The sequence below is a fragment of the Lutzomyia longipalpis genome, chromosome 2 (assembly GCF_024334085.1).
Source record: "Lutzomyia longipalpis isolate SR_M1_2022 chromosome 2, ASM2433408v1".
In the NCBI taxonomy this organism is placed as follows: Eukaryota; Metazoa; Arthropoda; class Insecta; order Diptera; family Psychodidae; genus Lutzomyia; species Lutzomyia longipalpis.
The window spans coordinates 34,033,015-34,047,563 of NC_074708.1; the positions used below are offsets into that span (position 1 = coordinate 34,033,015).

At 32.4% G+C, this 14,549-nt stretch overlaps 2 protein-coding genes across 12 annotated transcripts in view; both read right to left on the bottom strand.

Moving 5' to 3' along the window:
* LOC129790342 (clavesin-2-like) overlaps positions 1-14,549 on the bottom strand; it is an 891,203-nt gene that overhangs the window by 260,059 nt on the left and 616,595 nt on the right. The gene's annotated exons all lie outside the window — the stretch shown is intronic.
* The window catches only part of LOC129790146 (cAMP-specific 3',5'-cyclic phosphodiesterase), a 102,672-nt gene that overhangs the window by 34,084 nt on the left and 54,039 nt on the right, over positions 1-14,549 (bottom strand). For 3 of the 11 annotated variants that reach the window (XM_055827485.1, XM_055827484.1, XM_055827488.1), the window contains one exon: positions 9,995-10,012. The exons of 2 other annotated variants lie outside the window; for them this stretch is intronic. In XM_055827485.1, the coding sequence (XP_055683460.1) occupies positions 9,995-10,012 (18 nt within the window). Of the gene's footprint in view, positions 1-7,501; positions 7,982-9,994; positions 10,013-14,549 lie in introns of those variants that run through there. 6 more of the 11 variants (XM_055827468.1, XM_055827467.1, XM_055827471.1 and 3 more) reach the window with 4 other exon arrangements.

Here is a 14,549-nt window from a genome sequence, read left to right on the forward strand (position 1 = left end):
ACAAAGTCATCAAGTCTGGATGTCTCGAAGAGATATTATGAAGTTGAATGAAAGAAAAACTAAATTGAAACTGAAGCGTGTAAAATTTTTATGGAATTTTCTCCGCAGAATTCATATAGCCAAACGAAATCATCATGCCTGAGTTCATCGATTACGTGTGAATAACCTAAAAATCCTTTTCACCATCGCCTTTTTTCTTCAATTTCACGCATTATTGCGATAAAGCATACAACAGCTGAATACGTGTATTGTTTACAAAAATATTCAACATAACTCCTAATTTAATACTTCTCCCTTATCCTGCATTTTTATTATAGACTCCCACCGCACATAATTTTACTTCATACCTTATTATGTATTGCGCACAACATCTTATCGTCTTGCATAATATTTTTCATTTTCCTAAAAGTCAGAAAATCTCATTTTATTGTTAATTGTGGCTTTTTGCTTTTCGTATCACATAAACTCTGTTTCATCTCTTTTCATACACTCGAAAAAGTTTAAAAGCCCTCCGGTGAATGTTTCAGCCGCAGAATAAAGGATCACGGACAAAAAAGGTATACCTATATACCGTCTTTCTGAATGTACAGGACAAGTACAAAAGTAACCCCCTGTGTACAAGCTTCAATGAAATTTTCCCTCTTCACAAGATCTCATTTTTTTCCTTGTTGTTGTTGCTCTTACTCTTCAACCCCGCACGACAATTGTGACGATCACCTGAGGCAAATCCACACGCAACTGAAGCCTCTCTCAGCTTTTTTTCTCTCTCCCATTTCCCACTTTCCACACATTCCGTCATAGGTGAAAATGAATAACCTTAAATGGAAAATAAATTTATCTCTTATTGCAAGAGCTCTGCTTGTAAACGTCTGCTTTGCCTTTGCCTTAGATTTGAATGAAGGAAGAAAATGTGAGTGTGAAAAGTGCTATTTATCATTCACCAACATTTTTCTTGTAGACTCTTCAACGGCTTTTTCTTCGTGTTGGAAAAAAAAGTTATATGAGAAGAAGTAGGGCATCGTTCCCGCTTGTCCTAAGTGAAACTTTCCATTTAGGCACAATGACAAGATTGAAGAAGATTTTGGGGATGAATTGCTAGAGCTTGGTGGAAAAAAATTTGAAACAGTTTCCGCATCATACGGGAAAAGCTCTATCGATCATGGGAATAGTGTTTCACTCACACACAACGACCTATAGCTTTTCCATTATAGCGTGGGTGCGGGATATATAGGGAAATTTTCTTTTCTTCAGCCATTTCCCTCAAGTTATTTTGCCATGTCCAACCCACAGAGTGTCACAGAAAATTTCTTTATCCACCTTTGGGAAACATACTATTTATACATATATGCCGTTCGTTTATATGCTTGCGAGTACAAGATAGACAGTCTTCAAGTCCTTTTTTTTCCACACACTTAACCATTGTTATTTCGTTCATGACCAGAGGCTTTCACATAACATGTCACCAACTCCCAAGGCTTTAACACGGAAGTAGAATCACCGAAAGGAAATACGAGTAAAGTCGTTTAATTCTGACCACTTAACTCTGTTTTTCTCTTTTCTTTTACTACACAATTGCGTAATTTATGAGTCAAAGGGGACGGATTACAAGACATAGCGTAACAGATGGATAAATGACATGGAAAATCGACAGATTGGCAAATATTATTGATATTTTTCCTACTATATTTGAAATGCGCAATAGAAATCAAATGAGAATTAAATCCAGACTTCAAAAGAAATTTTTGCATGAAAATAAATCCATCGCGAGCTTTTTTTTTAATTAAATAGAGATTAAATTTTAATAAAAAAATCGTTAACATTGAAAGAAACTCGATAAAACAATTTTTAGTTCTCACATAAATCCTCTTAGAGGAGATAATTTCGAGATCACTTCGTAGAAATAACAGACTGTTAGTGTGGCACGAGGGAAGAATAATTTATTAAAAAAGAAAACTAAGAGCTATAGCATGAGATGTCAGTGTTATTTTTGCTATACTCTCCAAAAGAAAAAGCTTACAAAGAAAATTGTTCATGCGAGCAATTCAATTCTCACCCTCTCCATGTACAAGATATTCACCTTTGTCACCCACCCATATACTATTTCAGTAAGTATACTTTGGTATACATACACATATTTCCATAAGAACACAAAAGCAAAAAGTAAAATTCACACGGTGAGCATCATTTGCTGGGGTGGGGGTACAAAAAGCTTCTCATTGGAATTGTCTAGAGCAAGCATATATGGTGAAATTCTTCTAATTTTCTTTCCCTTGCACGTTCTCTAACATCATCAGATCTGCTGGAAAATAAATCCACTCGCTGTGGAATATATTTTGTACACTGTCTATGTGTTCTCATGTGGAGTAAGAACGAGACAAATTGAACGTTTCACCATTTCCTAATTTATTGCACGTGAATGTGAAAGTGAACTTAATTTGAAATTTCACCCCTAAAGTGGAAAACACATCCGGAAAATAATAACAACATATGTATAGTCAGATAAATTTACACTGCTGCTTTTGAGGAATTATGTATTGGAAAGCACAGGGTGAATCATACTTTGAAACATGAATCATGCTTTCTAGAGAGTCATACAATGCTAAAAATATTCTGTTTTAGGTAGAACAATGAATTTAAGAGTGGATTTAATCAGATTAATGAATGCACGTTTAAAATAGATATCGCGATAAGTCATCAGCTAAAATTAATTAAAGGTGGAAATGGTTTTTCTTCTTAGTAAAGAAACAACAATCACACCACGTTGAAAAGACTTCTTTGGAGGAAATTTAAAGTCAAAGAAGAAAATGACATTCTCTTTGAATTTTCTATCCATTCTATCGCTCCAGGAAAATGAGATGCAATGGAACTATTGTTAAGATATATCATTCAATTTCGCTCTTCTGACAGACAATATGTTTTCATCTGCTTGTCTCATGAATTTAAAATAATGCATAGTGATGAAAATCGCAAGAGAAATGCACGAACTTTCCATTCAGAGTCTGTACACTTCTTTTTTTTTTAAAGGATAGAAAATTGAAGAAAAATTTAACAAAGCGCAATATTATTTAAATATGTGAAATACGGTAGATGGAGCTTAAAATTTAGTATTTTTTTAAGAGAAAACTTTTTCTATATGCTCTATTTCTAAGCATATTTCATTTATATACATATTTAAATTCCGTCTACCGCATCTACCTATTTCCGCTTAAGGATATTTAAATGTATTTTACAATATTTTCTCTTTGTAAAAAAAAAAATATCGTGAATTGAAAATATGATTTTCTTGGAAAGGAATGATTTTTACATTCTCAGAAATTCCATCCCACTTGCTCTTCTCCTCTGTGTGTCCTTTACAAAATATTCAAGTGCTTATTGGAGCAAAAAGGGGTTTGGTTTTTGTAGCATTTTAAATAATTAATGAATTCATTCACAATTCCCTTTCTGGAGGTGTGTATACAGAGGAACTTGCGCTGTGTTTCTTCGTTTCTTATTAATAATATTTAATTAATTTGAAGAAAATTACTAAATATATGTATCGCTTTTCTTTTTTTCCAATTTACAGCTATATCTTTTTGGATGTGATTTTTAAAAGCTCTTATGTTTTTCTTTATAAATTCTTTATTAAATTCATCCTACTTTGCTAATGTAATAATGTATTAAAAATTTTCATTCAACATGTGAAATTGAGTTGATTTATTTTTTGATTACTTGAGGCTATAAAAGCTAATTGTGGCAACGATGGCAACGGATTAAAAAGTAAAATGAGATTTTGGATGGTGCTTGTTAAAGTGCTTCTCTTGCTTTTCTGCCAAATTAAATACCCTCGCCGTATTTTCAGGAAGCTCTTGTAATGCAAATATATATTTTTTGCATATAATGCACATTTTGTATGTTTAAACTTTAAAGGAAAACGGCAAGAAGGAATGATCAACATCCTCTTCTTGTGTGAAGTGAACAAAAGCCTGCCAACTCAATACTTGTACATTTTTATGCATGATTCTTCATGTATTATTTAAATTATATGCACAGAATTCTATATGTTAATATGAGCCTATTCTATATGAAAACTACTGAATACTAAATTTTTCACAGACTTCAAGCATTCACAATTCATTATTCTTTTAAAATAGAGAGTATAGAAATGAAAGCTTCTCTGCGGATTTTCCACTTCAGATTCTAAAGGACATAGGGCATGGTATGCAGTATACTTAGGTCATACACAGATGTGCCGAAAAATAAAGAATGAGCACAGCATTTTCCTCGAAATATGGGTATTTTTCATGTATTGAAGTATTAAACAACTTTCATGCCTGCGGTTGTATGAAATTTTTCTTCTTGATGATACCCTCCCAATTTTTTTTTCTCATATTTACATTTTATTCCATTTTCCCCGAAAGATTGTGTTATTCTTTCTCTACCCATGGCAGGGAAAATACACTTTTGTCTCATTTCAAATGACATATTTTTTTTCTATTCGAAAATCATCCAACATCATTTTCTGATCTAAAAGAAAATGATGACAAAGAGGAGAAATATTTGTAAAACATTTTCTGTTGTTCTTCTCATAGGATACCCTATAATTCAATTCCAGGTATATGGTACGTGTGTTTTTATCTATATACCTTTCATTTAAAACAAGATCGTGTCAAATTTAAATAAATGAAATATGCAATTTATTTAAACAGTTGTCAATGAAATATTTCCATCATGTGACATTGAGGAGAATGTGTGTACCTTTTTTTTGTTCATATGAAAACACATTCAGTGGTCTCAGGTGAATTATTTTTTGGCCTGATTATTGCCTTTGTGGCACTTTACAGCTCTTGAACTGAATTTATTTTATATTAAAACAATCAACCATTTGATCAACCAACTATTGTGCATTTAATACACGTAGAGAGTCGACCAAAAAGCAAATATTAATTAGAATTGTGTAGATTGAATATTGATTCATCCATGGTTTAGGTTAAAAATACTATTTAACGATGTTCTAAAAATTAAATGTCTAAATAATTAAAATAAAAGACAAAATTATATTCAACTTGTTTTCTTTTCATCTCAATATTCTCTTGGAGGTTTTTCAAGGAGGCACTTTAATTGAAAACTTCTCACTTTCTGACCTAATTTTCATGGTGACAAAGAAAGAATCATTTTTCTCATGGGCTCTGAATGTTTAACTACCGTATTTAATTGGCTTGTCATAATCATTGACGCAAATTATTTTAATCATTTTCTCATGGTTCATTTCGCTTGAGAAATTAATATATGCCTCAACAGCCGTATCTCCACGCAAAAAATCCCTCACAAAGTCTATTTTAATCATACTAAATTCACCTCATTTAGCGATAGTAAAAAAATTATTTTATTTTTTTGCATTGACATGCGTGAAAAACAGAGAAAATTTGTTGATAATAAGGTGAATTTCTAAACGTGTATAAATGAGGCCAGTCGAAGATCCTAATGGGTCGTTTGTCGGTGACAACAAATTAATGCATGAAAGAACACCAACAAAAAAGTAATCTCAGCATTTACGTGAATGAAAAATGTTATCAGTACTTTCCCGCCCATTTAAAACGTAAGAGGTGTCCCGTGCGATACATTCGCGCGGGGGGGGGGCAGGTGGAGGCTTTCATATGGCAAAGAAGATACGTGTCGAGAGTCTCGTTCAAGGAAAAAACAGATATCTCTCTATACCGAAAGCCCCCGTCGTATACTACGAAATCGGTGTGAGCACAAATATTTTCTGCTCAAACAGCAAATATTGGCGACTATTAAGTGGCCGCAATGAAATAATCTCAAAATAAATGTTTTTCGCCACTTCACATACCCGAAAGACACTTTGGTGGTAGCGCCTAAATAATTTCTAAGAATATCTCTAAAAATTCTCAGAGATTCCCGTTACCAAGACTATAATCTTTCCTCTACACGCAGAGGAAATATTTTCTTTATTGCTCTCACGAGAATTTACTTATACCCATTAAAATAGTTTTTTTCTTTAAAGGACCATAAAGTTCTTTTGTAAATATTTTACATAGGTACATCATTAAATTTTGCAACCATCAAAGAACAATTCGTGGAATAGTTTGAGAAAAATTGTCTTTAATTTAAATATTTAAATTTGTATGTTAGGTATATACATTCTAAAAGTATTTTTTAATACAGATTTGCCCATTATAATAGACTAAACAATTTTTCTTTGATGACTTTGAGTGCTTAAAAACGGGATAAAAAGTTTTTATTTTCAGACAAACTGAATAGATTCGAGAGTTCTAGAACTTCTTAAGCAAAATTTTAAATTTCTTCCAGATTATGATCAAGACTTTACGTACAAAATCTCCAAGTTTTTATTCATGACGGAGATTTGCTCTAGTTTTTTTATTGGCAGAGTTAAAATTGTATAATACCCAGGTAACCTTTAAACTTATTCACCTTTAAAAAAACTTACTCATTAGTGAATAAAATAATCCCAGTAAATATTCAAGTATAAAAGTTCGTAAAAAATGAACAAAAATGGCGAAAAGGATTTTTATTTCTTCAAGATCGCGATAAACTTGCAAACCGGGCGAACCAATTGAACGAACATAACATATAGTTAAGCCATAAATCTCTTCAGTTTAAAACAACAAAGTTTTTGGAAGTATTTTTGTTTAGGTCTGCATTGTGCATAAATAATCCTGTGTTTATGTGAGTCTCAATTCACAGTGTTAACATACAGTAGACCGAGTTGAATTTGTCAAAATTTCTACGCCATTCATCTTTGGAAGCATCCTGCTTCCGAAGAATACATACATATGTACATATATCTCTTTGAATAAAATGTTCATTCTTTATTTACAAGCAAAACACAAGCAAGCAAAAAACACTATTGTTTTGCTTCTCAATATTTTTGTGATAATCTTCCTTGTTATGACTCCTCGAAAATTTCAAAGCCATACAGTTGTTGTGCCAAAAAGAAAATTCCCGAACACGCGACACATTTTACTATACATATGTATATTTTCTCTGGTGGTTCATTTTTGACTCATTTTTACAAGAATTTTAAATAAAAAAAAAAAACAGCAAAAATTTATTTCTGGGTAAAGTGTCGCTTTGTGGAAAGTTTCTGACATTAACCAGAAATTCTTTTTGAATTTTTTTTCAAGCGTACAGAACAGAAGATACCAAGATCAAACAATAGAAGATGAAGAAGAAGACAAAAAATGTAAGATAAACCCGTCAGAGCTGAGTTATACAAATGTGTGAATTAATTAAATGTGATATACTAGCAAAAAATTACGACCGTGTGGAGGCGAGAATTTTGTCGCTAAAAAAATATTTTAGATCTGCTGAATTGAATACTCAAGAAGTGACAAGAGAAATCCGATGGGTTTTTTAATATGAAGCATAATTTAATATTAAATTCGTTATTCATTTTTTTCTCATAGGTTATAGTTGGAATTTTTATATAGACCCATTTCGTCTATGTCATTTGCCTATATGTATGATAATTTAATTGAAATACATTTGGGATGGAAATTCGGTGAATGGCGGTGTTGGGGAAAAAAAGTCCACTAATTTCGCACTGCTGCCATCCTCTGGCAGAAGGTAAATGTGCCGAATGCGATGACTGGAAATCTCACTTTCTGGACACTTCACGTATATCAGCACGCACACACAAACTGATTGAATGTTATCTCTCCGCCAAACCAACACTCGATGTCTCGCGGTCACTGAATAATAATCTTTCGTGCAATTTTAAACATCCAATGTCTCTCAATATCGCGATTGCGCCAATTTTTACTTCTTGACAATTTGTATAAAAGCAAACTAAAACATCAACCTTAATCTGCTATCACTGAACTCACGCGATGCACAATCCACTTTGAGCCTGTGCTCCACATTTGCCAGACTGCACATGGCGACAACCAGAAGAGACTGCGAAGTCGATTCACAGAGTATTTCTCGTGGTGAGACGCAACAGTCACCAACGAGAGTGAACGAATGAGTGAGAGAATGAGAGTGACTCACACGGTATGAATTGGCGGACGCGGTGAGCTTCCTGGCCAAAGCTTCACAATATATACCCGAGGCACGCTGCTGCTTGTGAGCAACCAGGAGTCGAATTGAGCTTTTCCAACTTCGGGAATATTTAACCCCCGCAATATATAGGACATACACATGTTGTATATACAATATCCCCTTTATAGGTCTCCCAATTTGAGAGAAGAGAGAACCCCAAAATTGCAGAATAGCCAAAATATCATGATCAGAAAAGGATAACCGCGCAATTCCCAAAGCTTTCCCATCATTTACGTGCTATATGTGGAAGTGAGATGCACAACACGTCGAGAGAGAAAATTTCTCTTGTATGGCCAAGCATATGAGCTTTCACTCGTCCTTTTCACTTTATATACATAGGTATGGTATCATCTCTCTCTCAGCCCGAATTCAATGAAATGCAACCACTCTCGCAATTGCCTCCATCAAATTTATCCATCACGACGAAAATCCCAGGATCTCGTTATCATAATGCATTCTCAGCACTACTGTACATCCGGTTCTCATTTTCCAACATTATTCCATTATACACCATCCCTGTATATAGAAGCAGGAAGGTGGAAATTTCAAATTCTCATTGCATAAAATGAGAAGATTCAAAGGAATTTGAGAAATTGCATGCCTTACGTAATGCTAGAGAGATACCAACTGCATTGGTTTATTTTTTTTTCTTCAACTCTATCACTGTCTATGGATCCTTTATCAATTTGCAATCAGTGTGGTACGCCTATAAAATGCTTATTTGCATGTTCTACGGTTAACTTGGTAGTTAATATAGAACGAGGCTCTCCCCATGGTAAGTTTTTGATTGAATTTCGTGGTAAATCGCAATATATGTTGTACATGAATTAAATATATATGCAGTACATACACGTAGGCGAGATATAGCGGAAATTTAATTTTAAAGCATAATCATTGAATTACAAATTTATGTGGACCAAAAAATTGTAATATATAAATATATTTTACCAATTAATGCATAATGAGATACCATATCAAAAATAAAATCTTAATTTCAACGCTGAAATAGGAGTGATTTAATAAATTAAAGACCCACATAGTAATATGTACCTACAATTAAAAAAAAATATCCTGGATTTCATCTACCTACGTACATTTCCATATTTAAATGGAGCTTTCCGTTGTATTATTGGTATAATGCATTAGGGAACAATTTCCAAAATTATACGACAAATCTTAATAGTTAATGGATTCATGTTTGCAGAATAGTTACCTAGATGAGGTAGATGCATTAGAATCTGACGAAGGCGTTGAGGGATATTGGGGATTTCGGGGTAATATTTGGTTAAATGTTTCCACTTATACGTAATTTGTACAACAGAGATGGAGGTTGTGCTTTCAAGTAAAGTGATGCAAATGAATTAGTATGCATTGCAACCACAATGTTCTGCTGGATAAATACTCGTTTGCGGTGAATTAATGAGTATTTTCAATTTGAAATTATAAATTATAAATACAATTTATATTTTATTTTTATCTTTAAACAAAGAAATGAAGTAAAGTTTGGGACGACACATGTTCATGATTTCTTCTTGTGAGAATAACTCTTCCTACATCCATTAATGTACACTCAGAGGGATTTAAAAGCTCCGGAAGAAAATTGACATTTTTTCTTAACTTCAAGTTGATAGAAAAGTATCCCCGAGAGAGACCGGAAGAAAATTCTAAACTCATAATATTGGAAAGAAATAAATTTCAAAGTTTTTTCTTTCTTTTGATCAGAAGAGCATAAATAATTTTAGATTTATTTATCCTATCATGAGAAATCTGCCAATCATTGTTTATTTCAAAATTAACATTTTTATCATTCCCACAAAAGACTTTTATGCGAAATTAAACTATATAAAATGTTAATTTAGAAATTTGTCTTTCGAATTGTACTTATTTATAAAACTTTATGATAGTACTACCACAAAAAGAGCATAGCAACACTTACCAGTCTAGAAGTGGAGCACTGTAAAGAAAAAGAAAGAAAAGAAATAGTATTGCGCTCCGAGTTTTATAGATAAAAGTTTCAGATTTATTTAGAGAAAATAGAAATATTTTCTAGATTGAAGACCTCACGTGTTTTATTAAAGAAAAAAAACTTAAAGTTTAGTTTTTTTTAATATTTTTTTTTATATAAATCTACATACATGATCATTTAATATCATGCACACAGGAGGAAAAGCTTCTCCCATAAAAGTTAATTTGAAAAGATTAAAGGAAGAAAAGTATGAATTTTTATGATGATGAAAAGCAAGTGAAAATGAAAATTTATAGCAAGAATATTGAACTTAACGCTGTATATTTATGTAATATATAAGGCCCCGCTGTGTTGCGAAAAAACACTAACAAATATTCAAAAATTAAGGAACAAAAGGTTCGAGTGTGTATAAAAGTTGTCATTTTTTATCCAACTATTTTATACAATTATTGATTTGGGGCATACACAAAAAATCATCAGATGGATCGCAAAAATTAATAAATTTTTCTGTAATAGAAAATTAGTTTGTATTTTTAATTAAATTTCTACTAAAAAGCTAAAATTTTTCTTTCATTAAAATAAAATTAAAATACATGATAACATGCACGTAAAAATAAAAAAAGTGCCTAAGACCATAAATTAGTGGTTATGGCTTTTATAAGTTTGACAATTCAATTAATTATCTCCATAGACTCCAGTATTTAGGCCAGATAAGAAAATATAGTATAGTGTAAGTGATCTTATGTACCTGAGTGCTAAGAGATTTTCTAGAACTTTTTTTCTTTTCTCTACAAATACATTTTATTTTCGATTGAATAATCCAGTCAGTTTTAAATTTATTTTAATACATAGAAAACGATAGTAAATAAAGATTTGAAGCGCTTTAATAAATTTTTAGGCATTAACTTTAAATACATTATGTACATTTGATATATTACATATAAATATTTTATAACTCACACACACACATTATAAAAGTGAGTAAATTTCATCATGCACAGTTGGTTAAGCCACGAGGCATGAGGCATGTGACGTCAGCGTGCCAGAGACAACCTCTAAACGCACATAAATAACACGAATAACACCCATCGCTCCATTTACGTGAAGTGTGTCTCGTGATTATCTTCAACTCCCGAAACTTTCAGAGTCACACACGAACGATCCACCGGGGCACACTTACAGAGATGAAACAACTTTCCATTGAACGGTGGAAATAGTCATAAGGAAGGTGATTCATATAAAGCTTCTATCCACGGAGGTGATTGACGCAAGGGACAAAAAAACGGAAGTCATGTGGTGGCAATCAATTGCAATTTACAGCAATCAATAGCTTTTAGAATCTTTGTGTCATCGTCAAATTCAATTACATGGTTTCTTGTTCCAATTGCCAATTTCTTTAAAGTCACACGCAAAAGTTCCCGAATGTGAGATAACACGATAAATATGTTATTGGTGGGAGTTTTGTCACTACCTACATACATACATATATTCTTTATGAGATTTTCCTTTAAAATCATATGTTGCTTCAAACGCCTCAAACTATTTTCAAAAGTAAAAGAGAAATGTAATGAAGAAGTTTTCGCGGTATACCTCTCACACTAATTGTTCAGAAGATTTTGAAAGTTGATTTAACTTGTGTGATGGTTGTGGTTGAGAAGAAATACTATAAAAACTATCAAATTAATGACCTCAATTGTAACCTCAAATAAAAGAAAAATAAATGAATCTTGAATATAAGTTTATATTTTATATTGAAATTCTACTAAATTAAATGCAAATTAAATCAACCAACTATCCTTTCAGACTCTCGAGAATTTCAGAAAAAAGATAAATCTTACATTCCAAGTTATTATTCTCTATGCTTTCAACATAAAGAACAGTTAAATGAAGAATGGTATAGACATAAAGACAGAATAATATTCCAAACTTGACACTTAAAAATTTTTATTGGTTCGAGATTGGCAAGAGTTTTGCAAATTCGATGGATTTTTAGTAAAATCATCAGAAAGTATGTGTGAGAGCTATAAAACCACGTATGTATGTACATAATGGTACGTCATTCCATTTTTCTACCCTATTGAATGTAAATAAATCATTACAAGGTCTGGGTGGTGTGTAAAGTAATTGTTGCACAAGTGCTCAATTTCAGGAAATAAGGGGGCAAAAGTTTAGAATTGGGGTGGAAAAGTTCCACTATTGCGTCGATTGCGTCACTCTTGGGAGAAAATCAATTGATTTGCACAATATACCGGAATGATTGGTTGTGTGGTGATGAGCAATAAATCTATGGGCAAATGGGGGTGTTTTTTGTATTGCACAGGTTGCTACGGGTGAGAAAATAGGGGGTGTGTGCAATTTGTGACTGTCAGGGTAGAGGCCAACAAAACACCTCCTAATGTCCTTGTATACTGTGTGTAATGGATGTAACGTATAGATATCGACGTGCCCGAAGATTATGAACCATATTCCTATCTTTTAACACAGGAGTATGGTTCATAATCTTCGGGAACGTCGATATGTATATAAATTCATTCATTTAAAATTCAAGACCGTCAGCGTAAAAGGCACTGATTGATTGTAACAAATGAATGGTTTTTTGCCAATTTCACTTTAATTTGGTAAAGATACAACTTCTTTACACATTAATGGATCCATAGTAAACGCAGAATAGGATTTAGGAGTGAGAAGGTCTTTTAGATTAGAGAATGTACTTAGAATAGTGACAGTAACGATTAATACAATATATTTACTTTTTTTACATTTAAACCACAGAAAAAAATCCTTATGCAAATCACTAAATGAATTTAATTTATTTATCAACTTGTCTCTCTTGTCCAGCAGTTCCAGCATGTACAATGCATGTATAGAATCTATTACATCAATTCCTATGGTCACTACACAGTTACACATAGATAGCATAGCTTATATTGTGTTGTATGTCAATTCCCAGTGATGTAAAATAACCATCGTGAATGTAATTGAAAATGTGGGAATGTCACCGGAGAGAGTGAGATTAGGTGTTCTATCTCACTAAACGACTTAAGTAAATATTTTATGTTATGCAAATCTCATCCCCTCGTCGGTGTGTATACCTTCCCACCCCCTTGGGGAAGGGGATTAAAGTGACATGAAAGTTTCCATACCGGACATTGAATTTTATGCGGTGTATGTGGAAACGTATTGAATTTGCATATTTTCTTCATGTTGGTTTACCCTCCCTTTCTATATCTGGAAATCATTACTTTGGTATAGATATGAATTTTAGTCAATATTTCTCAATCTCCATACACACAGTTGAGCATAGCTTCTAGGGTAAATTTCTGACTCATCTATGTACATATATAGGTATCATATTGCATTAGAAATATGAGGATTGTGTGTTTGTTCTGAAATCCTTCAATAAAAAATAAAAAAATAATAATTCTCTTTATTTTTCTTCCCAAAAATTTAAATAATGTCAACGTATGTAACGTAATAAACTGGGGTAAACTTCGTATGAAAATAAATTCCCCATTTATGTAAGTATTAAATTTAGTTTTTGAGAGAGGAGATTGCATATTTTGTTGCCTTCAACATCAGCGAAATAACATGACGCGAATCCTTATTCAATTTTCTCCAATTTTCTTGTTGCTCCCCTTGATTCCTCCGCATCATGTTTAGTATAGGATGATCCAAAGTACACAATCTCATGTATAAAGTAAATTAAGGCGTGGGGTTATTTTGAAACTAAAACTCCCCATCTCAGCAACGTACACCGTGGAATTATCACACAGATAGCAAGGAGGTATGAGAAAATTGAGATATTATTTCATTCGCGGAAGCTAATGAAAATTGGTGATGCATCTCTGGGGAGATTAATCTAATCTAATTAACATGTGTTGATTGGCAAAATGTTTTTTTTTTTCATATTAAATTCCTTCATTTTAATTTAAGAATTTTCATAATTATTGATGGAATTCAGTTTGTAATAAAATGTGAAATATCTAAAAGAAAAATACCTAATAAAAAAATCATTTACTCAGTTTATGCAAATTCTGTACATAGCAATGTTTGATGTGTAGAATGTAAAGCTCAAAATAACAATGTCTTACCTCCGAGACTTTTTATCGCTGCAACGGAGGTAATGCGTCGTTAGTATTATTTCACTAAATCCCCGCAAGATTTTCTCATAAAACTTTATATCTATTTTATTAAAAGAACATTTAATCGGATTTTTTTACTCCTCTATCCTTCCATTTTTTATACCATAAAAAAAGGTTTCACCCTCTTCTACCCAAATGGAGACACTGCAAAATTCAGCATCAAAAGCTTTATGGATCAATATCAATGCAGACGAGGCAAGAAAGTCTCTCTACATGGAATTGAACTCAAGATTTTTTTCAGGAGTTTTGTTTTCACCATTACGTATGAATTAAATTAAGCGCATGACTTTTCTTTCAAAAATGAACATAAGGCAGAAAAAATCTTTTTATTTCCATTCTCGCATCTTATTCATTTTTTTATTTCTTCAATTATTTAATAAAAG